The 24371-nt window shown below is 47.7% G+C and overlaps 10 protein-coding genes across 10 annotated transcripts; 8 read left to right on the top strand and 2 right to left on the bottom strand.

The window, feature by feature from the left end:
* Window positions 1-1395: 1395 nt before the first annotated feature.
* Pmar_PMAR028014 (Casein kinase II subunit beta, putative) lies at window positions 1396-2898 on the top strand. The gene is made up of 9 exons (XM_002766588.1): window positions 1396-1428; window positions 1613-1656; window positions 1708-1778; window positions 1828-1937; window positions 1991-2084; window positions 2143-2245; window positions 2368-2459; window positions 2503-2610; window positions 2668-2898. The coding sequence occupies exons 1-9, from the start codon at window positions 1401-1403 to the stop codon at window positions 2822-2824; spliced, it is 807 nt and encodes a 268-aa protein (XP_002766634.1). The 5' UTR covers window positions 1396-1400; the 3' UTR covers window positions 2825-2898.
* Window positions 2899-3659: 761 nt separating this feature from the next.
* Pmar_PMAR028013 (2Fe-2S ferredoxin, putative) lies at window positions 3660-4202 on the top strand (the record flags this gene model as incomplete). The annotated part of the gene is made up of 3 exons (XM_002766587.1): window positions 3660-3875; window positions 3920-4057; window positions 4107-4202. The coding sequence occupies 3 exons, from the start codon at window positions 3660-3662 to the stop codon at window positions 4200-4202; spliced, it is 450 nt and encodes a 149-aa protein (XP_002766633.1).
* A 150-nt stretch (window positions 4203-4352) lies between these two features.
* Window positions 4353-6320, top strand: Pmar_PMAR028012 (3-hydroxyisobutyrate dehydrogenase, putative; the record flags this gene model as incomplete). The annotated part of the gene is made up of 7 exons (XM_002766586.1): window positions 4353-4515; window positions 5058-5194; window positions 5456-5606; window positions 5689-5875; window positions 5917-6052; window positions 6102-6173; window positions 6216-6320. The coding sequence occupies 7 exons, from the start codon at window positions 4353-4355 to the stop codon at window positions 6318-6320; spliced, it is 951 nt and encodes a 316-aa protein (XP_002766632.1).
* An 881-nt stretch (window positions 6321-7201) lies between these two features.
* On the top strand, window positions 7202-9091 carry Pmar_PMAR028011 (alanyl-tRNA synthetase, putative). Its single transcript, XM_002766585.1, has 10 exons — window positions 7202-7351; window positions 7401-7525; window positions 7630-7755; window positions 7802-7907; window positions 7950-8079; window positions 8129-8265; window positions 8314-8501; window positions 8546-8716; window positions 8762-8848; window positions 8891-9091. The coding sequence occupies exons 1-10, from the start codon at window positions 7342-7344 to the stop codon at window positions 9020-9022; spliced, it is 1212 nt and encodes a 403-aa protein (XP_002766631.1). The 5' UTR covers window positions 7202-7341; the 3' UTR covers window positions 9023-9091.
* A 1191-nt stretch (window positions 9092-10282) lies between these two features.
* Pmar_PMAR028010 (hypothetical protein) lies at window positions 10283-11803 on the bottom strand. Its single transcript, XM_002766584.1, has 2 exons — window positions 11295-11803; window positions 10283-11242 (listed from the first exon to the last, which is right to left on the bottom strand). The coding sequence occupies exons 1-2, from the start codon at window positions 11795-11797 to the stop codon at window positions 10501-10503; spliced, it is 1245 nt and encodes a 414-aa protein (XP_002766630.1). The 5' UTR covers window positions 11798-11803; the 3' UTR covers window positions 10283-10500.
* Window positions 11804-11981: 178 nt separating this feature from the next.
* On the top strand, window positions 11982-14067 carry Pmar_PMAR028009 (Arginine/serine-rich-splicing factor, putative; the record flags this gene model as incomplete). Its single annotated transcript, XM_002766583.1, has 10 exons — window positions 11982-12394; window positions 12441-12589; window positions 12638-12771; window positions 12817-12875; window positions 12923-13062; window positions 13236-13299; window positions 13349-13575; window positions 13631-13722; window positions 13862-13958; window positions 14009-14067. 10 exons carry the CDS (start codon window positions 11982-11984, stop codon window positions 14065-14067), a joined length of 1434 nt encoding a protein of 477 aa, XP_002766629.1.
* Window positions 14068-15470: 1403 nt separating this feature from the next.
* On the top strand, window positions 15471-18713 carry Pmar_PMAR028008 (CUG triplet repeat RNA-binding protein, putative; the record flags this gene model as incomplete). Its single annotated transcript, XM_002766582.1, has 12 exons — window positions 15471-15487; window positions 15853-15911; window positions 16239-16318; window positions 16639-16720; window positions 16928-17048; window positions 17214-17365; window positions 17409-17519; window positions 17582-17657; window positions 17704-17822; window positions 18137-18240; window positions 18285-18365; window positions 18597-18713. The coding sequence occupies 12 exons, from the start codon at window positions 15471-15473 to the stop codon at window positions 18711-18713; spliced, it is 1119 nt and encodes a 372-aa protein (XP_002766628.1).
* Window positions 18714-20105: 1392 nt separating this feature from the next.
* Window positions 20106-21236, top strand: Pmar_PMAR028007 (Splicing factor, arginine/serine-rich, putative). Its single transcript, XM_002766581.1, has 5 exons — window positions 20106-20269; window positions 20315-20428; window positions 20482-20582; window positions 20627-20695; window positions 20745-21236. Exons 1-5 carry the CDS (start codon window positions 20135-20137, stop codon window positions 20923-20925), a joined length of 600 nt encoding a protein of 199 aa, XP_002766627.1. The 5' UTR covers window positions 20106-20134; the 3' UTR covers window positions 20926-21236.
* A 770-nt stretch (window positions 21237-22006) lies between these two features.
* Pmar_PMAR028006 (40S ribosomal protein S3A, putative) lies at window positions 22007-23139 on the top strand (the record flags this gene model as incomplete). Its single annotated transcript, XM_002766580.1, has 4 exons — window positions 22007-22065; window positions 22179-22284; window positions 22364-22698; window positions 22776-23139. 4 exons carry the CDS (start codon window positions 22007-22009, stop codon window positions 23047-23049), a joined length of 774 nt encoding a protein of 257 aa, XP_002766626.1. The 3' UTR covers window positions 23050-23139.
* Window positions 23140-23638: 499 nt separating this feature from the next.
* On the bottom strand, window positions 23639-23891 carry Pmar_PMAR028005 (hypothetical protein; the record flags this gene model as incomplete). The annotated part of the gene is made up of 2 exons (XM_002766579.1): window positions 23639-23740; window positions 23769-23891. 2 exons carry the CDS (start codon window positions 23889-23891, stop codon window positions 23639-23641), a joined length of 225 nt encoding a protein of 74 aa, XP_002766625.1.
* Between the last annotated feature and the right edge of the window lie 480 nt (window positions 23892-24371).

The raw sequence follows: 24371 nt of genomic DNA, 5'->3' as shown, positions 1-24371 counted from the left end.
ACGAACACGCCCTATCATCTTCGAACTTATTAATGGACGTTTCGCTCGTGTCTCGCATGCTCCACAATGTGAGGCGTGTGAAGCATAAACCTGACTACTCCGCATAGGTTAACTAAACACGCTTTGCCACTGGTTAAGGCTATCGATGAACGAAAACAAATGTGTATAATGCCATTTCGGTGGAAAACTGCTCTTTCTATGTAATTGGGGATATCGTCATTCGTTGTTATTATATCTACCGGACTTAGGTCAAATTCTTCACGGTTTTTCCTGATGCTAGCTGGTGTAGGCAATGCTCGATATGTCTGTGTGGTTCACAAGAAGGTTGTCTTGGACGAAGACCGTTAAGGAATAACGTAGATATGGCGGGGAAGCCGACACCGTTGCGGGGGGAGGGAATCTGGAAGAGAAGTTGTGGCATCCAGTCTCGACGACTGGGTAGCAGATTCACCCTTTGGGTGAGGGAAAACACGACAATACCGCCGAATGCAAGTGGTGAAATATCGTTTCCCTAAACAAACTAAGACCACTGTGAAGGCAACAAGAAGTGTCAGTGAGACGTTGATAAGCTGAGAAGGGGATAGTTAGGGGGGTTCTGGGGCTGAGTCCCTCAGTTGACCTCCCTGATCATGGTGAATTACCACTGCCTTTACGGTGATCATGATTCCTCCTACTCCCCATGCGGATTCGCCTCGGTATCGTGGTGTTGAGGTTTTATGGTGTCATCAATGGTTAACGAATTCAGTGGTTTTTGATAGCCGCTGTTTGCCTGTTGTTATTCTTGTTCACTCAACACTTGTAGGGTTTATGATGTTGGTAGTCGGGTTTGAGTTCTCAAGGACCGTCCTTGAAAACTTCGCTGGGCGCAATTTCAATCAGCCGGGCGCAATTACCGTCCTTGGAGGACGGTAAGAGTAGATACCTGTATGTGCATGCTAGTCCTGGCCTAAGTCAAAGCAAGGGCGGGCTTTCTCTTCACCGTATCAGTGTGATGTCTTAGGTGGTTACTGCCATTGTGGTGGTCACTTTCGTTGGGATGGTGCTTGTGATAGATTATAATTTTGGATTGTGAGGATATCAGCGTTTGGGGGAAGGCCTGTATCGGGGCTAGGTGTGGGAAGAAGAAATGGTTCATGACTGTATAAAGACACTATCGTGCTTGAGGTTCACCCACTGTAGTTTGGTTGAGTTGGTTGGTGAGCTGGATTCGCACTCAGCCGTCCCGAGTTCAATCCCTGATCATCTCATAAATATCACTCGGGACTTGATCTCTAGCATGTGCTATTGTGAAGCAAACAACTAGCATAACTACATCCTCAAAAATGTTACAAAATTTATAAAAAGTTCTAAATATACCCCCTTTAGTTTTCCGTTGCCCGCTTTCCTTTCCCTTCACTTCTATGGCCCAACGCGAGACAGCAGGAGGAGGTAGTGCTCAGAATAGGGAATAAGACTGATGATGGATGACCTTTGATCGGCATCGTCCCGACTTGACTGGGACTATATTATACGTGGCCAAAACCGGTCGATGAAATTTCGTGTGGGAATAGAATTTCCGTTTTCTTTTTTTGTGTACCCGTCCGCCTCTATTGGTTACTTCTCCTTTGTTTAGTCCCTGGTATGTCAAAAAGCGATTCTGAGGGTCTCTCTGATGAGGTGAGATGGGAGAGGAAAAGTGGATTTAGTGACAACTCTGTATGAATGCAGGCATCAGATGATCTCAGTGAAGATGAAGGCGTTAGCTGGATTGAGTGGTTCTGTCGCTGCAAGGGCAATGAGTAGTGTTGGAAAGGAAGAGCACTGTTGTGGTAGTGTCGTTGGGGTCAGGTACTTCGTAGAAGTAGATGAGGACTATGTACTGGATGATTTCAATCTCACTGGTTTGCGGGATATAGTTCCTTATTATGACCACGCCCTCAACGTCATCCTAGACGCTGGTGTGTTCTGCATGGTTACCTTGGTTGTTGTTGTTATTGTTATTTTCGCTCAGAGGATGAGGAACTGGATAGCGGCGAGTTGGATCACTCAAAAGAAGATGCAATAGAAAGTGCGGCCCAGATGTTGTATGGGCTCATTCATGCCAGGTGGGTGACACGCGTTGGGTGTCACCGTGTGGGTACAATGGGAGGAGTGTTTGCCCAGGTTCTTATTGACTAGTCGAGGTATGCAGGCTATGTTGGATAAGTACTCGGCTTTTACGTACGGGTTATGCCCGAATGCGGACTGTGAAGAGGCGAAGCAGCCGGTAGTAATGACAGAATATATTTTTAGGGGAGCATTTGATATCACTTACGGTGTTGCTTCACATGCCTCAGAAGAATCCAAAGAACTGCTGTGAAATTAGATGCATGTGACTCTCGCCCTTAGGTCCTGCCCTATGGTAATGATCGGCCCGGTCAGTGTGGTACAAAAGTCTTCTGTCCACGGTGTAATGAGATTTACTACCCTCGATCAGCGAGGTAAGCCAGGACCCACTGAAGCTGCCATCTTATTTGCTCTCAGGTTGGAGATCATTGACGGCGCCTATTTTGCTAGCTCGTTCTGTCATATGTTCCTCATGGCATATCCCCATCTGCGGCCCACATCGCCGGCCGTGCCATTCGAACCAACGTAAGAGATAGTGGCTAGTGCTTGTTGTTGTAGAAGTGATGTTTCTTCTTTGGTTAGGGTATACGGTTTCAAGATCCATTATAGTGTTCGAGACGGCGTGAGAAAGCAGTTTCAAGTTCGACAGCAAAGACTTCAAGAACAGCAGCAGCAGCAACAACAGCAGCGAGAAGAGGAGGAGGATCTGAAAGCCCAGCAGCATGCTGCTAGTGTTTGACCTTGGTCGGTGACAGTAGCGAGGCCTGGCGGCCTATACACAACGTATCACTACCAACTATTGAGTGACAACGCTTTTCTCACCTGTATGCAGTGGGGACATTGAGTTGGATATCAGTTCAGGGGGGAGTGGTATGAAGTGGTGTTATGGGACGATCCGAGTACATGAGGGATTGGTCGTTGAATTGCTACTGCTCACTCATGGTTTGTGAGTAACGCACTGAACTAGTGATACATAAGCTCTCGGGGGTTCTCCAGAGGGCTAACGACATGCGTGATCGAGTAGCAATTGCTAGGCGATTTTGTAGTTTATGATATACGTAGTTCATATTACGAAGCCTCGGGATTGTTTAACACGGGGGGGGCATGCTTAACTAGGGGGATGTAGATAGTAGCATGCGGCAAAACGTCATCGAACTTGGTGTTGCGATGTGGGTTGGGGAGCACACTGCCACCAAGAGTGAGCGAGGTACTGTCAAAACACGGAGTAAGAGAGCAGTTTCAAGTTCGATAGGAAGTAGCAGATCGTCTGAAGTTGCATAACAAAGTTAAATGTGCGTATTTCCTCGTTGAAACAACACCTGTATTATGATGATGGCGATTTCATTTTGCACATCACAAGGTGGTGTTTCCGTATCGCTTTACAGTTGCTTTTGTTGTGGTCGGAGGTTCGATCCCAGCACCTGGCGTTTCTCCTGAAATATCTGAGGCTATGCAGAATGACTCATCCTGTGATAATGCTGTCACTTACCATCCATTGCAGTTTTATTGCTATCATCACAGTAGAGCGATCAACGATCATGTCGTCATCTTTAATACGGTCCATGCTTCCCGTTATGACCACAAGTAGCATGAGTGCTGCTCTCACCGCCAGGCCCCTGGTGAGGTTCACTCGAGCGTTCCATGCCGACGCTGCTGCGGCTAAGGGGCTTCCCAGTGTTAATATCATCGTTGATCCTAATGGGAAAAAGAAGACCGCGAACGCCCCAATTGGGTGGTCGCTTATGGATGTTGCCCATCTGAACGGAGTTGATCTTGAGGGAGCTTGCGAGGTGAGGAAGATTCATTTCGAGATTTTTGGTATGGTTCGATTTAGGGACAAATGGCGTGCTCCACTTGTCACTGCATCTTGTCACAAGATCTCTACGATAGCTTGCCGGAGCCTTGTGATGAGGAGGATGATTTACTCGATCTCGCCCCTGGGCTGGAGGACACGAGCCGTCTGGGATGCCAGGTGGCCTCCTTTTCCATAACATGGTCATTGATAGTGGCTTTATGCTCAGGTTAAGGTGACTGAAGATATGGATGGTCAAGAAGTAAAGCTGCCTCAGTCGACTGTTAATTTCTATGTTGATGGTTACAAGCCGACTCCCGAGTGAAGTGAATGTTGTTTCTGAAGAGTTTGACGGAAAAACTGTCAACTCCATTAAAATTGCTAGACTGCTATCGTGTTTAATTTGCTTGAGTTATGGTATCTATCTTCTTGGGTTAGTAGTGTCACTCGGGTTTCCGCTTAGTTTATCATTGCTATGCTGAGTTTCGCTCGGAGGGGTGTCGGCAGTTACAGAGGATCTCGCTGCTTTTCGACGATCGGATTCATCGGTCTTGGCAACATGGGTGCTGGTATGGCGGCGAACCTTTTGAAGGCCCAACGCAACCTCGTCGTGTTTGACAAGTTCAAGGATTCTCCTGGTAGTTTAAGAGAGGGATTTCGTTGGTCAAAATAGACCTTGTGATTGGTTTCCTAATTCGTAAAGTTGATTTACGAATTTGAACTTTTATTTTCGGCTGGTCTGCGAAAATCGAACTTATATTGCGACTTTGAACTTTGATCCTGTGAAAAACTCCTTTCGGGTGCGGGAAAAATGTAGGTGACATTTGTGGAAATTTTGAGGATGAAAATAAGGAATTCCCATTGACTTCTCTATGCTTCCATCCGAATTTGTACGTAAACTTTTATAGTTAGTGAGGAAATTTCTGCACTCGGCTGAGGAATACGACAATCATTTATTCCAAGACTTCTCCTTGCGCTAAACGAGAAACATTTTTTTTGATTTTGGTATTGAATTTGCTGAGTTTGAGATTGTAGTTATGGGCGTATATGGAAGGCCGATTCTGGAGAGATGAAAAATCTTGGAAATGTACGATTTGATATTTCGCAGTGAGCGTATCAGACTTCAGAGTTTCGTTCTCGTGATAGAGTCGCTGGTTACGGTTGGATGTCCATCGCTCAGGTGTAAAGGAAGCCGCGTCCAAGGGCGCTCGAGTGGCTGAAGATCTCGAGGAGCTGTGTGGATCGAGTGAAGTTATCATTTCTATGTTACCAGGCACTCGGGATGTGGAGGAACTCTATACTGCTACCAATGGAGGGGTAGGCAAGCTTGGACCGCGATGCATCGGGGTTTACTGCTTTGGAATGTAGCTATCCTAGGGTATGTGATATAACTGGTCCGTGGTAAAGCTCTCGGCTAGTACACTACACGTATTATTATAGCTCAGTGATGTACACTTTTCCCTTCTGGACAACCAAAATCGAACACTTTATATATCCGCTTTGACTCAGTGCGAGCTAGTTGTGATTTTTGGATGTCGTGCGTCTGTCCATCTTTCATCGAAAGTATGTGGTATTCAGATCCTATCCCTGTTGGAGAAGTCGTCATTCTTGATCGACTGTTCTACTATTGATCCTATTGCTGCCCAGCATGTTATTAGGAAGGCCCAAGAGCAGGGCCATAGGATGGTGGATGCCCCGGTCAGTGGTGGAGTCCCGGCGGCTAAGGCTGGTAGTGTATTCATCTTCGATGTGCGATTGGATACGGTGCTTGAAGGGTATCCAGAAGGTATCGAGTTCGATCCCTGGTACAGGTACTTTAACTTTTATGGTGGGAGCGGACACTCCTGAAGATCTGAAGACAGCTACGGCGATCTTGGACGCCATGGGCAACCCGAAGCACTGTGGGGGCACAGGCTTGGGACAGGCCGTGAAGGTCTCCAATAATCTCATACTTGCTGCTAGCATGTTGGGAGTAGCCGAAGGCTTCCGACTCGCCAAGTAGTGGGGAAATTTTCGTGGCATTGTGCATCTGGTCTCAGGAGTCTGGGTGTTGACCCGAAGGTCTTTGCGGAGATCGTGAACACCTCTACTGGTCGCTGTTGGAGCTCGGACACCTACAACCCAGTGCCGGGTGTTCTGGATAAGGACATACCTTCTAATAGGAGCTACTCGGGCGTGGGTCCCGTCTGTGTGGTGTGGGTAATATAAGGATGATGATTCTCAGGGTTTCATGGTAGATTTGATGGTCAAAGATCTTGACCTGGCTAAGGCAGCTGCGGAAGGCTGTGGTGCGGAGGTGAAGGCGCTTATGGTCGTACTGGTGTAGTGAATGTATCAGGTGCCTGTCGCGGCGTTCGCGAGAGATCTTTATGCTAGTGTTGGTGCTAAGGGACATGGCAGGAAGGATTTCAGTTGTGTTTATGAGTACTCTGGAAAGGAGTGAAAGTTTGTTTTTTTGTCTCACCATGTGAATTGCAGACTCGTTGGGTTGCGTTGCTAAGTGGGGAAGGCTTGATTTTAACGCCACCTGTGAGGGTGTATAGAGATAGGGTAATCCATACTCATACAGCGCACTTGTGAAGGTACTTTGCGAGTGAGTTTGAAAGGATACATGTGCACAAGCGAGCCATGATGGAGCTTTGATTGGCTTTGGTCTTAGGAGCCATGATAAGCACAACAATATAGTTTTTCCAGTAGGTAAATACAGCAGTATATGGCAAGACTAAGTAGCTCTAGCTGAAGGTCAGGCTAAGTATCGAGGATTGTATGTAGGTGTCTCCGGAAAAGGCTACACCTTCCTCACTAGCGTGTAGCTGAAGTAGAATCTCTTCACCCGCCTCGGTCGTTGGCCGAAAACGTATGTTACCATCGAGAGGCATGGAAAGTCACATAGTAGGAGAACCGTTGGAGAAGACAGTATCGCTACTCAAAGCTAGCGGTCAATAGATTTCCAACCGAAGAGCTCGCATTCCTCTTGGTTGGAGGTATCATGATCCTCAATACAATGGGAGGTATAGCTTTCGAGGAGACCATGTGAAACAGTTTGTTTCGGCATCGGATAGACCATCAAAGCGCTTGGCACGTGTCCTCTGTGCGTGAGGATTGTGCGGGCGTTCTCGCTAAGGCGCCCCGAGTGATGGGTCGGGTCAGCCCGGGGTATTATCGGAGTTCGCTCCTACTGTTGAGCTCTTCTGCTTGGACCGAAGTGAACGCGAGTCGCCTCGGCGAGATAGCAGCCCTACACTCGCACTGAGTGGTGACACAGTCGTGTCCCCATGCCCAAGCTTCGGCCTCACTGAAGGAAGGCTGTGGCAGAGTCATAACAGTTGACTGTAGACATTCCTGTTTCATCTATCCTCCTGTTCAATGGCTACTCGAGTACTGTGTATAGCCCAGCCCAAGCTGCGCTCCGCTACGGCCAACGTCCTCACCTGTGAGGCTGCTCCTAAGAAGCAGTGGCTCCTATGGCGAAAGGTGGGACGCTCACGGTGGTGACACGTCTTGTGAGTGTGATGAATCTCAGGGTCTAAGTTTGTGGTGACACTGGACCAAACTCTACTTTACCCTGAGGGGGGCGGCCAGCCCTCTGATACCGGCCGTATAGGCAACGCTAAGGTCCTTTATGTAAATAAGAACTCTGAGGGAGAGGTAATAGTGATGCACATGGTTTATCGTTATGAGCTAACAAAATAACACTGAGCTGAGATCTGTAGAGGAATCGCTCGCCTTGTGATTCGACAGTTGTCGCTCAGGTTTATCATTATGTGGATAGTAAGGTAGAAGTGGGGTCCGAGGTGGCGGTCACCCTAGACTGGGACCGACGTTGGGACAACACCCAACAGCACTCGGGTCAGCATCTCATCAGTGCCCTCTGCGAGGTGAGTCTTGACTAGCAATAGGATCCTCTATTGTCTCTGTGTGCAGCATGCCGAGATTTTCCCCGAGTTCGGCAAAACCGATTCGTGGGAGTTCGGCAACGAGAGTTGCTCTGTCGATATTGGTCCTTGCAACCTGGACCTTATCCCGCAAGGTAATTCACGGGATCAATTTGTGGCTCGGAAGGCCTTTTTAGGAGAAACTTTGGAGTCCCGAGTGAAGGCTCTGGAGAAGGCATGCAACCAGGCCATTCGGGAGCACCGTACGGTTTTCAACCGCCAAATGAAACGCAGCGAGCTCGAGGACGAGAATGGCAATAGAGACCCGTAGGGCTCAACCGTCAGTGATTTGGATCGCGCGATATTTTATTTTTAGAATGCTCCGCTCCGCCCTGCCCAAGAAGGTGAAGGGCGACGTTTTTAGAATAGTTGAGATCGACGGCATTGAGAAGAATGCGTGTGGAGGAACTCATGTTGAGAACCTTTCCGAGCTGCAGTGTGTGAAGATCATAGGTGACAATTTTGTGGCGCGCGGTCATAGGGATACGGTCATTGTTTCAGGTCACTCACTGAAGGCGTCCACGCAGATCGTCACTTTCACTTTCCTCATCGGCCAGAGAGTCTTAGACCGTCTCGAGGAATGCTCCAATCGAGAGGCTGCTATGGTCAATGACTTGAGCTGCAAGAGGGAGAAGCTCCCCGAATTAGTTCAACAACGTTTGCAGCAGCTCACTGTTGCCAATCGACAGGTTCGTCTTCGCCTCCAACCCGGCGTGTAGTCCTCCTTGGTCAGGTGAAAGCTCTCACGGACGAACTTGTCCAGTTCCTAGCGTCCGACCTGCTCGAGAAGGCTTCCGGTCGGCCCGTTGTTGGTGCCTTTAGAGACTGCGAATCACCCTTCTTGCATCTACTTGAGAAGGCTTTGTCAGAGAAGATAAAGGAGATGGAGGGAGCCCCGAAGGCCGTAGCAAAACCCCTGTAATGATGTGGGTTCGTCACTGTCATTCAGATACTCCTGTGTTGCCCAACCGCCTTCCTCTTGTCGGACTGTCAAGAAGGTTATCCGCTTTTGGCGAACAAGGAGATGCTCAGCTCGGTAAGCCTCGGTCAGGTGGCGTCGATTGAGTTGTCTTGACAGTTACTCGAGGAGTTTGGTGCAAAGGGAGCTGGCGGAAAGAAACCCGTCTGGCAGGGCAAGTCCATGACTGGCATCAAGGAGCGCAACTTCAAGAAGGCCGTGGGCATCATCGAGGAGGCCGTTGCTGCTTGAGGTCTGTAAATGATTCTATCGTTCCTCTAATTGTTTTCAATTGTCCATACTTGAGGCGGCGGCGTTGCGACCTTGCTCTACTCTCGTGTTGTCAATTCATGGTTCGATTTGAGCTGCTCAACGTTAAATATACCACTCGTGGTCACGTGGGCCTGGTAGGGTAGTAGTTCGGTACGAGCCGACCCTAGAAATACTGATGAGGGAAAGACACTCAGGGGCACAGAGTCTGCGTGGCACTCGGTGAGTGTGCCGACGACAGTGCATGTATACACTCTCTTCGGGACTTGCTCCAAGCAGTGGTGGGATTAGGATGGAATAAATCTCTTCTGCCTCTGACCATACCATCATATGCCCCTCCACAAGCTCTCAGCATACATGGTGTGAAACTCATAATTCATCGAAGAGTTTCACCCTGATATTTGAATATCATAGCTTCAGTAACACTATCATTAACTTAGCAAGGCCTCAAAATCCCCACTCCACGGCTACTCTGATCGACGCACTCAACCCTAGTTAGCGTGCTTCCGAAATATCCTACGAATATGTGGAAGGGTGGGTGTACACGGACCTCTCACCTCACGATTTCATCTCTAAAGTTCGAATTACAGCGAAGCGATGCATCCATTCGCATTAGTAATTAGTTTGAGTATATAACTTGTTAATTCTCGAAAGACTTGCTCATCCATTACTGACAATAGCAGGTTATCGATATCTAATGATCGGACCTCCACCTTAGCTGCGGTTAGTGAGGCTCCCTGCTTTGGACTTCCACCTCAGAAATTGACAACGGAGACTTTGATATCAGTTGCATGTTATTCTCTGTGATGCCGACCGTGTGTATTATATCATCTCACTGTTCAGACTCCTGTATTGGAAAGCGAAACCACTTGAGTGAATTGAGACACGCGATATAAACAAATAGTAGGGAAGCAGTGTGGACGGAAAATACACAGTTGAACTCTGACTATGATCCCATTGTGAAGTAATATTCTCCTGTTTCCGTCCTCATGATCTCTAGTGTAGTTGAGTAGCTTATTTTAAACTCAAACTCCTCAAACTGACACCAGATGGGATGGAAATCACTCAGACAAGTAAAGATTGCAGAGACAGGGAAGTCCCTGCTAAGGCGAATTAAACGGAACTAAACCGACCCTCGAACAGCTCCAACTCTCCCTACTCCACATCCCTCAGCGATGTGTGTGATTGAGGCAACACAAAGGACTGTGTAGCCGAGAAAGATCGTGGAAAAACTTCGGGCAAACGCTGATGATGAACTCATCAAGATAAGGCAATCGAGAGATTTTCTTGTAGATAATGGTATGGGATATTAGACCACGGGAACGGCAGTTATGAAAGCTACCTTCTCCTAATGATACACTAAACGTACAGGAAGGGACCAAGAGGATGGTCATCACCCCTAAGCTCACTGGCTAGGGGGGGGGGACTAGTCTGATGTCATTAACACACAAGATTGGAGCCTAACTCGGTATTATTAGAGCCGTCCTTTTCTTGAGGGCCTCCTTTCTATGCTTATCCACACGAATAGACCATATGGCAAATAGTATGATGATGAAGACAGCGATGCAACCAATGACAAGCCCTTGGGCCTTCTTCCATGCATTGTCAGGTATGGAAGGCAACTCAGCAGAGTTTGGACCATCGACCGCATCTGGAAGCATTATGTCGCTTATCTGTCCGAGTAACACTGGACATGACAAGCGGTCGCCACTGAGCTCAAGAGTGTACCGATTCTGATATGATACCGCAACACTCTGAGCGTCGCCCACTCTATCTAATAGGCTTGTCTTGATAAACACTGATATATGGTCGTAGTAGAGCACACTAGAGATGTTGCCGTTAGTATCTAGAGTGTACGTCAAAGGGTTGTTCCTGGGCAAAGTTTCGAGCATGCCAGGAGTATCAAACGACGTCAAATTTACTGAGCCCCAGAAGGTTCCCACCACCAAGTTGAAGGCCCCTACATATATCGAGGGGTGGTAATGTGTTACGGGAGCATAGTCCGTAACGAAAAGTCCTTCACCAAGAGGACCCAACCGAGACTCATCAGCGTTGGTTGCGTTGAGGGAATAAGTAGATGCACAGTAAACCCCAGCAATCGGTCTTGAAGACAACAGTGGGGACTTAGAGCATAGTTCAAGCTGGTTACCAGCAGTATACAGAGGCAACCGATTCGTCTTAGGATCTGGCCCTGTTACGAACCTGAAATACAGAAGGTGAATGTGAGCAATGTCGGAAACCTCAGTGCTCCTACCATGTCTCGTTGAGCCGTAAGAGCAGGTACGTGAGATCGGTGGTGTCTCGCATTATTAGACCAGTGTCCTTCATGAAGTTGAAAGCCTTGCTTAGACATAGGCTCATACTATGATATGTAATTGACACTTCACTTTGTTGAATGCTCATCGAGTCAGTTCCATTAGGAAACGTCTGTTTGACATTGACGAGCTCGTCTTGACATAGATAGACCTGCCTCGTGTTGGGGTCGCCGGCCTGTGACATGTCGACATAAAGGCTCAGATACCCTTGGGTTTGATCGGTGTTGTCAAAGGCGATATAGGCCTCGTGGACTCCTTCATATTCATCAAAAGTGTCATCAGGCGAGACCCAACGGCAATAGCCCGTGAACTCGTCTGCTGGAATCGATTTCACCAGCACTGCCAAGCATATTAGAAGAACCCTCGTCAATGCGCCCAATGCACGGTTCGCAGGTCCACCTTTCCGCCGCCAATGAAGGTGTAGTAGTAGAGAGTCAGGCATGCCGATACTACTACAGAGCCATTTTAACATAAAGTCATCAACTGCAAGTAGGAGGAGTCACACTCTACTGCCCACTACCCATAGAGTAGAACATAATCGTTGCACGTCACAGAACTGACCGTTTTAACACGTGTAAAAACGTTTTGTACTGCGTGCTGAACCTTCGGGTGATCCGTTTGTTAAGATGGTTGGAGATACTGCTGTTGACCCTGCCTGCCCTGCGCCAGGCGATGCTCCCACTAGCGGAGATGAGAGCCTTGTGAAGTCCCTAACCCACAGCAACGATCCGGCCCAGTCGGATGCCCCAAGGGAGGTTGCTGATACTGCTGCTTCTGTCGTGCAGCTAGGGGCCAGTGTCGATGAAAAGGACACTGCAGAAGTCCAGCAAGTTGCTACTACCACAACTGAGACCTCTGCTAGTTGTACTGGTCGCATGGACGCGTCCCGTAGCGCCCCTGTTCGTGCTAGTAGCAGTAGCGTCGACTCTGCCTCGGACGATGGTCGCCGCTCGAGGAGCATCTCTCGCGACCACCGCCCCCGACGTGAGCCTAGCTATGACGCTGAGATCCGTCGTGAACATAGACGAGACCGATCGAGGTAAGGGAGAGTACTTTGTAATGTTGTTGTTCTCATCATTGGTTAGGTCTCGATCGAACTCTCGTCGCTTTGGCCGAGCCGAAATAACCCCTGCGAGAGGGCCTTCCCAAGCTGGATGTGCCTCTCGTATTTGGGTTGGTGGGTTGCCCTCCGACGTCCGCGAGGTCGAACTAGAAGATAGATTCGGCAAAATAGGTAAGCAAGTGTTTCTCAGTGGCGTTGTACTTAGACTGGTGATATCAGGTCGCGTTACTGACGTTAAGATCTGTCAGTCGTCAAGGGACACCTACGCCTTCCTGCAGTTCGATACGGAGGGTGCTGCTGCTGAGGCGATCGAGGATGTAGACCAAACCAAGTTCGGGGGCTTCACTATCAAGGTAGAGGCGAGAGGAGTCATAGAGAGCATGTAGGGGTTTCCTCAGGTTGCCCATGCAACCCGTCAATCTTCCGAAAGTCGCCGCCCTTATGGTTCTTACAATAGGTATGTGCAGTGTGGCAAGTGAATTCGGTATACCTTGTTATTGTCAGAGACTGGAAGCGACCCTCGTATGGAGGTGGTCGTTGGGGAGGCAACTACAGTGGTGGTGGATACTCCTCCGGTTACAGGAGAGGTTATGACAGACGTGAAGGCAGCAGCAGTGGTGGTGGTGAAGATTGGTACCGTGGAGGTAAGCGACCAGTGGTTTATGTGAACTAATGTGTTCAATTTCGAGACAGTTGGTAACACCAATGTGAACTTGTTGGTCGAATCGCATTGTTGAGATGAAAACACCTCTTCAACTATGGTTTAGCAGTGTGGTTTACGCTGTATTATCTGACGATGTATTTTTGACGTTCTCAGACTCTCGCGGTGGTAGAAGGGACGACTATGGGAGAGATATTACCACTCGTCGCGACTACCCTGAGTGAGCCTATTATCATCTTGCCCAAGATGGCATTGTATTCTATGAGCAGTTACAGCCCACCGTCCAGCCGGTCCAGACCGGCTGAGCGCCAAGGGTCCTGGGATCGCGATGGTGGTGGACGTCGTGTTGGTGGTGATGACGGTGTTAGTTTCTACGACGATAAGGAAATGCCGCGGTCTGGTCGTCATGGGGGAACTGCTGGGGGTAGAGGGGCGTTACAGCTGAAGCTCGAGAATCTACCCGAGGATATGAGTTGGCAGGAACTCAAACAACTTGGTAGCAACATACGATGATTTTTATTGGTTTATAGACATTCTTTGTGTGTATTCAGGAAAGGACTATGGCAGTTCGTGCTCGTTCGCTAGGACCTTCCGAGAGGGTCGTGTATGCTGTGGTGTATTGGAATATACAGACCCCGCACAGGTAGGCTGGACGTAAGGTCTTGGGGGCAGTTGTGGAGCCCTAGGCCCCGCGGAGTTAGTGTAAAAATCACACAAAAGTTGTCTACACTGTATAGAACGCAATATGCTGTACGCATACACAAGGCAACACTTTCCATCAGGTCGAGGAGGTATTGAAGTCCCTGGACGGTAGACGTATACAGGGCTGTCCGGATCGGCTACGTATCACCAGAAATGAGGGACAACCTCGTGATACAGGTAGGCGAGTATTGTCAGCAGTATGGGATTTTCTCTCTTGTGTGTTTCAGACGATTCCTCGTACGATATCAAAAGATACGATCGGCCTCGGGGTGGTATGCGTTACTAACGCGATTTGTTATTTTCGTGTTGGGCGTATGACGATTTGGTGGATAGTTTTTATCGCCTCCGCATCATCCTATTGATACTCTATTGATATCAAAGCTATCTATGTATTGTGCGTTGAAGCGGGGAAAGTCACGGCTTGTATATATTCTGGCGATGGACAGAGCTGGGTTTTAGGGAGATGAGATATCACTCCGGGTCCGATGATATTACTTTATGGCGTTATGTGTGGTCACGTAGTTAGTGTATTCTCATTATTATTATCGTTATGTCTGCTACCACTCCAGCTCGAGCATGGGGGGAATAGCCTCAAGGCTGGTCGATACATAATTCGGCTATGCACAGGAGCTGGGGTTCAGGGAGTTGGGGATATCATGGAAAATTCATTCATAGGCTCGGATGATGTTCATGATGATATGTGTGGTCGTGTAGTTAGTGTATATCCATTAGTATCGTTATGTCGGCTACTACTACAGTTCCAGAATGGGAGAAACAGCTGGAAAGCCAAACACATGCCTCGCTCTGCATCTCACCTGTTACCTACTAGAATGGTCCTAGCTAGGTGATCCTAGTATTATATGGCTTTGATTCGGGTATTACTATTGATATGTGAATTACGTTTGGTAGCCTAGGAATCGGTTGGAGTATATCTCCATGGAATATTCCATCACGCCATGTACGAGGTATGAACAACAAGGCACCGTGGATCGGTTAAGAAGAGTTCATCATTAAACGCGCAATATGGCTTTTATCATTACTATGAGAAGTTATGGTAATTATCAGAAATTAGATGGGTTGTACGTGAACTGGATTGGCAGGGAAATTCTGTGTTGTCATGGTTTGTCTCACCGTGGCTTGCTTTTGTGGTATGGTAGATCGTAGCATTCGGGCAAAATAGATGTGTTGTCAAGGATGGCGTTGTCGGAGTTGTCTCCATTTTCTATAAAATCTCACACAGTGCGCAAGGTCGACTATGTGTGTCGCTGACGATATGTCTACGGGTGTTGGAGGATGTAGACGATTCGTCATTTTCCTTCCACGTTGTTGTATTTTGGATAAAGACAGAGCGAGGTGAGTCTCCCGTCGTGATTATATTGTTCGGAGAGTGTCTAGTTTATATTTTCATCTGAAGGACGGCCTGATATCCATCTCTGGGGTGATCGAAAAAAATAGCCTATCCCTCGAAATTTCTCAGGGCGTGTGAATATCAGACAATTTCTCAGGTACCGTTTTGAAGCTCTCAACTAATTCCAGACTGTTCATATTCGACAAGTTGTGAGGATATGGAGAAAGATGTGTATAGGGAAAAGTGCTGACAAATTCCATTTTCAGCGAATTTTCTTGGCGATATGCGAGGATATTTCATCAGAGAGAATAGAAGAAGCTTGCCGAGTGGGGGAATTTGCGATGCGAAGTATCGATAGGTAGTGTGCATGCTATGATGGGGACAATTTGATGGTCGAAGTAGTAGTCTACAGTCCTTATAAGTAGAGGTGTGCGAGGACAACATGGGTTGGGGAACATTATTTTCCCTGGTGTCATTACTATCCGTGTTGGGTTGTCACTGATAAGTGAGATGTACGAAATCATGGCTAGTGGCATTCCATGACAGTTTGAATTCAGCGTATATGGTGAATGCACCGCAGAGTCTAGGTGGGGGAGGCCCTGTGAAGTTGTTTGTTCGAGGGCTATCCAAATCGCTCACTTCCGACGATGTACTGAGGATATTTCAGCAGTAAATATCGCGGAAAAAATGGGAGAATTTGAAGTGTTCGTGTGTGGGCGTTAGGTATGGCGGAATTGATGAGGTGTTCATTATGAAAGACAGGGAAACACAGGAGTCTCGAGGTGAGCTGCTGGGCCTGACAAGCTTACAGTGTGGGAAAATATGCACATGATCATCCACACAGGTTGGTGAGAATATGGAAAATTTTTCGGAAATTTTGGGAGATTTTTTTTACATTTTCACCGACTTTCATATATAAATTTCTGTAATTGGTGAGGAAAATTATGAACACAGCTGAGGAAAGCGAGCATAGATTCCAACACTGCTAAAATGCCTGTTGATCGTGTTTCTAAGACTTTCACTTTGAGGAAATCAGATTGTTTAAAGCAGGCTTTTGCCATTAGCATGGAGTAATAGGATATCACCATCTCGATGACGATGCTTCGCAGGGTTGGCATTTGTACGGTTTCGAGATCTCGCAGAAGGACAGAATGCGATAGCGGCACTGAACGGGACGACTCTGCCGGAGGTAACCTGTTGTTGATGTCTGGTTTGAAAAGGATATGTTGAATGAAGAGAAGTGGTATAAATTTAACGTATTTTTTACAAATTTTTTTGGGGGAAAAATCAAGTTCACTATTATGAGAGTCCCTCAGTAGGGTTCAAGCATTCAATGGAGTTTCACCATCCTAGTGATATGAAAAACGCTAGTGAGCGATATATTTTACGACTACTACATAGCGCGAATATCGGGTTTTTCACAGAGTATTACGCAATTTCATGTAACACGGGTGAAACGCTAAGTAGGGAATGAGCGTTTGATATGGTTGGTCATAGTGTTGTGTGTAGAGTGCCAGGCCGCTGACTGTTATCTATGCACAAGGAGAAGCTGAAAGGCTCGGGTTGACTAAGGAGACCCCTGGCATGAGGAGTAGTAAAGAGCATCCTACCTCTTCGGGATCACTTGCCACTTTTCGTTAATTTCGAGCTAGTCTATGAAATTTTGAGGAGTGCTTCAATAACACGTCAAATGGAAATCTGAAAAAAATCACATATTGCCGAGTTATAGCAATTTTCCGAAAAATTCCATTTATGTGCTTTTTATGAGAGACATTGGGGGAATCTTGGGCGTGCGCAGGTGAAGATACGAAATTGTATGTGGCTGGTCTTGGCCCTTCGACGGAAGCTGTTGAACTACGTAAAATATTCGAGCCTTTTGGCAGAGTCACTGAAGTACACGTACCGGGACCACATGCTTTGTAATAAGGGCGAGCTGGTAGTGGCAATGTTGCAATATATGTTTGCTGTCCTCAGCCGAGCTCAGAAATTTACTCGCTCACTATAGGAGTTTGTTGTGAAAAAACCATCGGGAATTTCTCGAAATTTCTATGTTCTCCCACACTGCTTGTTAGTGGATGAGGCAGGTACGCATTCGTACGGTTCGCAGAGGAGAAGGATGCTATGCGAGCCATCAGTGATGTTAATGGTCGAGTACAGGTAGAAGGCTCCCAGCGGATGCTCGAAGTGAAAGTGGCGGACCCTTCTAGCAGTCGGGGGCCGACTAGAAGGCCCTCGGGTAGTATTGATGTGTAGATGGGCTCGTCAGTCGGTCTTTCTAGGGTCGCTACCACCAGTGAGCTCCTATGGCTCTCCAGCTGGAAATGGCTATGACCATACCCCGAGCGTGCAACCTCGGTTCGTGAATGGCATGTCGCAGGGATATGGCCAGGGTAGGGACTTCTGTGATGACTTTCTGTTGCTATTGATGATCAATAATTGATCGACTCTGTAGCATCAACTCCACTGAACTCGACAATGGCTGGAGACACCCAAGGGCAGTGTAGTAGAACCATTGGGGCGTGGACAGAGTGAGTGTATGGGCGTGATGGCATTGGGGTCAGTGGTCATGGCTAGGTACTTCGCGATGGATGGTACGCCTTACTACCACAATTCTCAGTCTAACACGGTGCAGTGGGAGCTCCCGATGGAGTTTAAGAACCCGTCGGCAGCCCATACGGTGCCTCAGGCTAAGGGTAAGAATAGTCGTCGTTTATCGGGAGTAGTGTTGGAGGAGGAATATATGTTCGCCTTCCTCAGCTGAGCTTGGGAGTTTCCTTACTGATTATATCTAGTTGGGGAAATATAAGTTCTAGTTAGTCATGGTCCTAGGTAGCGTGATCGATGATATTGTATGAGCGCTTGACCGAAGGGCGAATGGTATACGAACGAATCCGAGTAGAGCTGTGCAGAAATCAATGCGAATTTACCAAAATTTTCACAGAGTTTTATGTGGTTGACCATGTGCATGTTTTCTCGCACTCCTAGAGAGAGACACTAACGGGGTCAGGTCCGGCCGGCGCGAACATCTTCATATTTTCTGTTCCGGACGCATGGACGGAGATGGATTTGCGACAGCACTTTGGGTTGTTCGGAAACATAGTGTCTGCTAAAGTAGTATTGTTGTTGATGTGAATTGAATAAATGTTGTTATTCAGGTGGTGGTTGATAAGCAGACTGGTATCTCGCGGGGTTATGGCTTCATTTCTTATGATAACTGCGACTCGGCTGAGAGAGCTGTACGTAGTAGTGTTATTGATTTCTCGACTCGATCAACGTGAAACCAGTAGCCTTGCAATGTTTATAAGAAACTGATGATAGCAGTGATGGATAAAGTTGATGATGCAGCACAAGTACATGCAGTTCGTATGAGAGCCGATAAGGCCTTCCCCCCTCTTTTTGGTTCTTATCCTATCTGCCGTGTGGAGCAGTAGTAGTGTTGGTTGGTGTGGTATGTCTCGATGTCTTAGGTCCAGACTATGGACGGCTATATGGCGCCGACTGGGAGGAAGATAAAGGTCCAAATTAAGAAGGGTGAGGGTAGCAATAACGACGCCTCCCCAAAGCATGCAACAACACCGTATTGACACGCTTTGTCATTTCCATGGCTATGATCATCACGGCAATGATTATTCTATTTCCGCATGTCGGACTCTATATTACTACTATAGTACAGCCTTAGTGTGTGTAGTGATGATGATATAGTATTGTCGAGTTCAATTATACTCAAGGATGTGGATAAATCGATCACGGGGGCGGGCGCGCATTAAGTTGAATCATGTTGTTGTTGGTCATCATCAACTTGAAAGGCGCCGATGGTCTGCTGAAGTCCCCGAAGAATTGTGGCTTTATCTAACAACGGCTTAAATGATCACTTTACCTTAAGTTTGGTAACTCTGGCTATTCTGGAGGTGCAAGCATAATCACCATATTGTTATCAAGCGAATCCACTACTGAGTTGCAACAAGGTGTACTATGATGAATCACTCAGTGGATGGTCATTGCTATTACGGTGAACCGTTGAGGCCACATGGGGGGTTGTTGGTCGCCCATCAGCCCTCTGTAGGGGGGTGCATGATGAAGTTCAGCTTTAGGGGAAGTGACTACGATATTATACTTAGTCTTTAGTGAGTCTATCGGCAGCGTAAGGAGTGGTCTTCGCGTCTCGAATGGACGAGTTGGTCTTCTTTCCCGTTACTTTTATGGAGTTTGTTGTGAAGGATGGTAAGTGAGAGTAAAATCGACAGTTTTCTATTTTCACATTTCGGGTTTTATTTGGGTTCCTCATTTTTCTACTAGAATTGTTCCTATTAGAGCCATCGAGCACGCGTGGGTGAGGCCTCTGCTGCAGAGTGAAATTTCCTTGCGGCTTGTGGTCGGTTTTATCAGGACCGTACTGAGGGGCTCTGAGGCTGTTGACAATTCTATATATCTCACTTGCTCCTGTTGTGCATGCCAGTGGCGTTTACAGATTTGTAATATTCGGCTGAGCGGGAAAGGTTCACTTTGTATGTCAACTTGTTGTTTGTACTATTGCTACAGCAATATTGTACTCGTCGTTTTCACGCTGATTTTAGGTCGACTGAGGGGCCTCAAGGAGTTGCTTTATATCCTTCTGAGGTGGTCATCGTACTGTAAATGCTACTAGTGGAACCGGCTTAACGGTATCAGGAACAAGATGGTTTAACGTCCTTTTCTATTGTGAATCGGTATCGACACTGGCGACTGAGGTGATAGTGATAGGCTCATTAGATGGAGAATGTTCGCTCGGCGGTGGTGTCTTCTGGACAGCTTCATAGCGGGGGTCTCTGTGGTGTTGATGTGTGTGGGTTTTAAGGAGGCGTAGGGTGTTGCAGCTGAACTGTTGATAGGATGGACACGGTTTCGGTCATCCGCTTTGAATGGCGTTCTCTGACTTGGCCTTGTCGCCTCTCTGGTTCTGTCTTGTTGACCACTTGTGTGTGAAGTAGTGTGGTTTCGGTTACAGTTGTTGTTATATCGTCGTCGTATGGCCGTGTATCGTCCTGGCCTCGGTCGGGAGGCTCCTCGTGATGCTCAGCAAAACGCTATCGACATCGTTGCTGGTCTCACACCAGCGGCCAACAGGATTGGACTCAAACAGGTTTTCCAGAAATACGGCGATGTAATAGATGCTTCTCGGTGATTTGTCAGATTTATGGTATATCAGATAACAGTGTGTTGGTTACCCCCCGTAGACAAGCGCAACGAGATGGCTGCTTATATTCGCTACGAGAATTCTGACTGTGCTAAGGCTGCACTAGCCGCATGCGACAGCGGGGAAGTATTGCTGAGCTTTGCTACTGGTTCGTAATGGTAGATTGGACGACTGTTTAGGTGGTCCTGAATGGTATACCCCTGAAGGCTGAGTACCGCTCCCGTGGGGCTTCCAGTGCGAGTTCGGCCTATGCAGCGAGGGAACGAGGCGGATATAACAGGTGAATCCATGGAGGGCTCGTGTGCCTTTGGATGGGTCTGTTAGGAGTGGAAAACGGAGGAGTTATGGAGCACTGTCGAGTCGCAGTAGGAGCAGGGAACGTCGAAGGGCGAAGTGATATAATTTCACTCTTATTTGTATAGGTTTACCGTTTACTTATTAGATATGGGTACAGCTCGTCATCGTCCTCATCCCGTTCCCGCTCACGGTCCTACTCGGGTGATAGGAGAAGCCGCAGTTATGACAGTCGTGATGGAAGCCGCAGTCGCCGACACCGTGGTGGCGATCGTAGGAGTAGAAGTCGATCGAATTCGAGAGACCGCAGTAGAAGGGAAGACAGGTGATCATGACCTGGGGGGCACTTGGAATCCACAGTAGGGCTAGATAGATCTAGTAGTGAGAACCGGTGGCTAGTTGGAATAGGTACGGGACACAGGTACCTTATAATGGGTTACTAGATGCAGTGTTTCACCACTAGGTAAATGACTGTTGTTAACACCCTAGGCGTTCGTCGGACTACTACAGAAGGCGTTCTGATTCCCGTCAAGATCGGCGTTACTCGCCATATGAGCGCTATGGCCGCAGCGGTGGAGGAGGAGCCCGAGAGAGTAGAGATGGAGGAGACCGACGATGAAAAGATATGAAGTAGAGGAAGGATGGTCGCGGGCAATATTAGTATATTCTCTGGAACTTACATTACTATTGAGTTCAATAGTTTTACATGATCAACGAGAAACGTCGAGTTAGAGCATACGAATAACTACGGTTCATCATCAACACATTTCTACAGAGGAAAGGAAGTATATTAACAGAGGTTATCTCGCCCTGTGGACAAGATTCATTGACAGGATGAAAGTAGACAGTTTAAAAGGCTAAAACTGATCCCTCGGAAGTTAATGTGCATCGATGCGAATATAATTAAGCCGTGTAGTCGTAGGCGTTGGACTTTAAACTCACACAAGGAAGGACAAGAACATGAATGTGTTCAAAGGCAGTGTGGAAATTCTACTGGGGCGGAGCGTAGTGGTTTTGGGTACGAGCGAGTAATGCTAAGAGAAACACTGATTTGTGCATCGCCAGGGTATTGTAGGCATTGTTTTAGTGCAGTGAGTTGATCTGGGGTGGTGTGGGAAAATATGTACATGGTCAACTACGTGTGTTGGTGACAATATGAAAAATTTTGAGGAAATATTAGGAAATTCTCATTGGTTGCTGCTGTACACTTCTACCCGAATTTGTATATCAAATCTTATATGTAGTAAGGACACTCTAGGACTGAGCTGAAGAGAAAGATCAACACTAGTTTGGATTCTGTGAAGAGGCAAGAAAATGCGCCTTCGCTCCGCCCGCGCTCTATTAAAATCGATCACGTGATCGATCAAGAGTTCGCGCCGACCTAGAGTAGCCACCCCGTACACCAGCACCATGGCCGTTGGCAAGAACAAGAGACTCACTAAGGGAAAGAAGGGAGGCAAGAAGAAGGTGTAATAATGGATAGTACTAGTTGTTGTCGGCGAACTGCAATGCTCGGTCGTGATTGTTCTCAATGAATATTAATAGCATTTCGTTGATTGACTTGCTATCTTCCTTATTGTAGGGGTGATCCCTTCCTCAAGAAGGAGTGGTACTCAGTGAAGGCTCCTACTATGTTCTCCGTCCGCGAGGCCGGCAAGACTTTGGTCACCAAGACCACCGGTACCAAGGTAATAAGTCTTGCTTTTCTTACAATCCAGTTCTGTTATTTCGGTTAAGTGTTGATGATTTCGATCGTTTTGATGTCAGATTGCCTCTGATGCCCTCAAGGGCCGCGTCTGCGAGGTCAACCTTGCCGACTTGAACTCCAACGAGGACCACTCCTTCCGTAAGATCAAGTTGGAGGTCCAGGAAGTCCAAGGCCGCAACGCCCTCACCGACTTCCACGGCATGGACTTCACCCGTGACAAGCTCTGCTCGCTCATTCGCAAGTGGCAGACTTTGATCGAGGCCCACGTTGACGTGAAGACTACTGATGGTTACATCCTCCGTCTCTTCTCCATCGGCTTCACCAAGAAGCGCCCGGAGTCTGTTAAGGCCAACTGCTATGCCAGCGCTGCTCAGATCCGTAGGATCCGCAGAAAGTAATTCGGGCCTTCCAGTCGTCTCTAGAGGGGCCTCATAGTATTATTCTTCCTTCTTTCACTTTTTTCTTTTTCAGGATGGTTGACATCATGACCGCTGAGGCTTCCAAGTGCCGCATGAGCGACCTCGTCAAGCGTTTCGTCACCGAGTCTATCGGCGCCGAGATCGAGAAGCAGACTCGTTCCATCTACCCTCTTAAGGATTGCTATATCCGTAAGGTTAAGATCCTCAAGAAGCCGAAGTTCGACCTCACTCGTTTGATGGAGCTCCACACCGAGTCTGCTGAGGAGGGAACCGCTGTTGACCGTAACGTCATTCCCGAGTCGGAGGAGGCCAAGATCCAGTTGTAAGCGTTGTACTCTCGTCATCGCAACAGCATAGTTTCTGTCGGCGTACTTCGAGGCTCTTGTAACGGTGCTAGGGATATTGGCTGGAAAGAATTGACTGTAACATGTTGTGTTGTTAGTCGGGTTGGGCGAGTGGGGCTATTGGCTTTATCGAAATCTTTATAACCTTGTTAACGCGGGATAGCACGTGGAGGGCGGATTTTTCATAGTTTAGATTGTGCTCAGAGGGGGTTAAAATAATGTTGAGTGAGTTGACGTAAATAATTAGTTTCAGCGGACATATGGTAGCTGGTCGAAATTAAGAATTGTCTATTTTGTGTTCATATGAAGTTGGTTGTGTATCCTGTGGGTTTGCAGCGGAGATGCTGAATTATGCAGTGCTTTTTCACATGAGGCAACCGTATTGTAGTCGGAGTCCGTATCGCATGTGAAAATCAGCTGATAATTTCCATGTAGAGGATGTAGTTGTTGCATCTCGGGTTTACCGCTAGCGAATCGGCCACGAAACATTCCCATATAAGGCCTATTTGGCCAACACAATTCATCGCAAGTCAACATCCGAGACTGTGTTCTAAGGGCCCATGTACGATTATCAGCTTTCAATAGGAGCTGCAGGGGCATCAGCCAGTTCCTGCTTGCAGACAGGGCACTGCGTTAAATTCTTGGTTCTGAACCAGTCCTGATCAGACAGGCCCTACAGGTAGCAGGTCAATGAGGCTCACCTTGAGGCAGTTACGATGTACCAAATGCTTGCATAATGTGATGAGGCTGACCTCTCCGCAGCTACTCTCTCCATCTGCCTGTACTTCTACGAAGGATTCCAAACAGATCGGGCACGAGGACATCATACGCTGGTGCCCCATGAGGACGGGATTAGGACTGTCGAGCTGTTCGCGGGACCAACACAGGGTGTTTGCGTCGAGTATTCTGTCCAACTCCTCGGATGTTTTCTGACGAGGTGGTAGACGTCGTTGTTGCCGCAATACGTCTGCAAATATACCCAATTCGTCTGCTCCGATGAGATCTATCTCATCGCGATGCCTTAGGAACCACACCATCTGGCAGGGGGAAGCTGAGACCTATCCAAACGATTGCGGGGGTATTACGTAATAGAGTACGTGAAGCACCATGAAGAGAAGGGCGGAGCCAGTCGTCGTAGGTATGAACACGTCAACGGCCTCGCCAGAATACTCCTCGAGCCTCGAGAAGGTCAGCAACGTTATCATCGGCTGCGAAAGTACGAACGTTCCAGAAACCATTCACAAGGTGTATGTGCAAAGGCCTTAGTGCAGTTCGCTAAGGCCGAAAACGGCTAAGAACTCCTT

The sequence above is a fragment of the Perkinsus marinus genome (genome assembly GCF_000006405.1).
Source record: "Perkinsus marinus ATCC 50983 genomic scaffold scf_1104296972422, whole genome shotgun sequence".
NCBI classification, from domain to species: domain Eukaryota; phylum Perkinsozoa; order Perkinsida; family Perkinsidae; genus Perkinsus; species Perkinsus marinus.
The sequence above is the reverse complement of the archived record's forward strand: the minus strand, read 5'-3'. Positions and strand labels throughout refer to the sequence as shown.

Excerpts from the sequence above, each read along its gene's own strand:
- Pmar_PMAR028014 (XM_002766588.1), top strand. The coding sequence starts at position 1,401 with ATGGCCCAACGCGAGACAGCAGGAGGAG. Across the intron at positions 1,938-1,990 it reads CAACGTCATCCTAGACGCTG|AGGATGAGGAACTGGATAGC; the intron begins GTGTGTTCTGCA and ends ATTTTCGCTCAG. Across the intron at positions 2,611-2,667 it reads GCCGTGCCATTCGAACCAAC|GGTATACGGTTTCAAGATCC; the intron begins GTAAGAGATAGT and ends TTCTTTGGTTAG.
- Pmar_PMAR028011 (XM_002766585.1), top strand. Across the intron at positions 7,756-7,801 it reads TCATCAGTGCCCTCTGCGAG|CATGCCGAGATTTTCCCCGA; the intron begins GTGAGTCTTGAC and ends CTCTGTGTGCAG. Across the intron at positions 8,266-8,313 it reads GCAGTGTGTGAAGATCATAG|GTCACTCACTGAAGGCGTCC; the intron begins GTGACAATTTTG and ends TCATTGTTTCAG.
- Pmar_PMAR028010 (XM_002766584.1), bottom strand. The coding sequence starts at position 11,797 with ATGCCTGACTCTCTACTACTACACCTTCATTGGCGGCGGAAAGGTGGA. Across the intron at positions 11,243-11,294 it reads TTACGGCTCAACGAGACATG|GTTCGTAACAGGGCCAGATC; the intron begins GTAGGAGCACTG and ends TCTGTATTTCAG.
- Pmar_PMAR028007 (XM_002766581.1), top strand. The coding sequence starts at position 20,135 with ATGGCCGTGTATCGTCCTGGCCTCGGTCGGGAGGCTCCTCGTGATGCT. Across the intron at positions 20,583-20,626 it reads GAACGAGGCGGATATAACAG|GAGTGGAAAACGGAGGAGTT; the intron begins GTGAATCCATGG and ends TGGGTCTGTTAG. Across the intron at positions 20,696-20,744 it reads AGGGAACGTCGAAGGGCGAA|ATATGGGTACAGCTCGTCAT; the intron begins GTGATATAATTT and ends TTTACTTATTAG.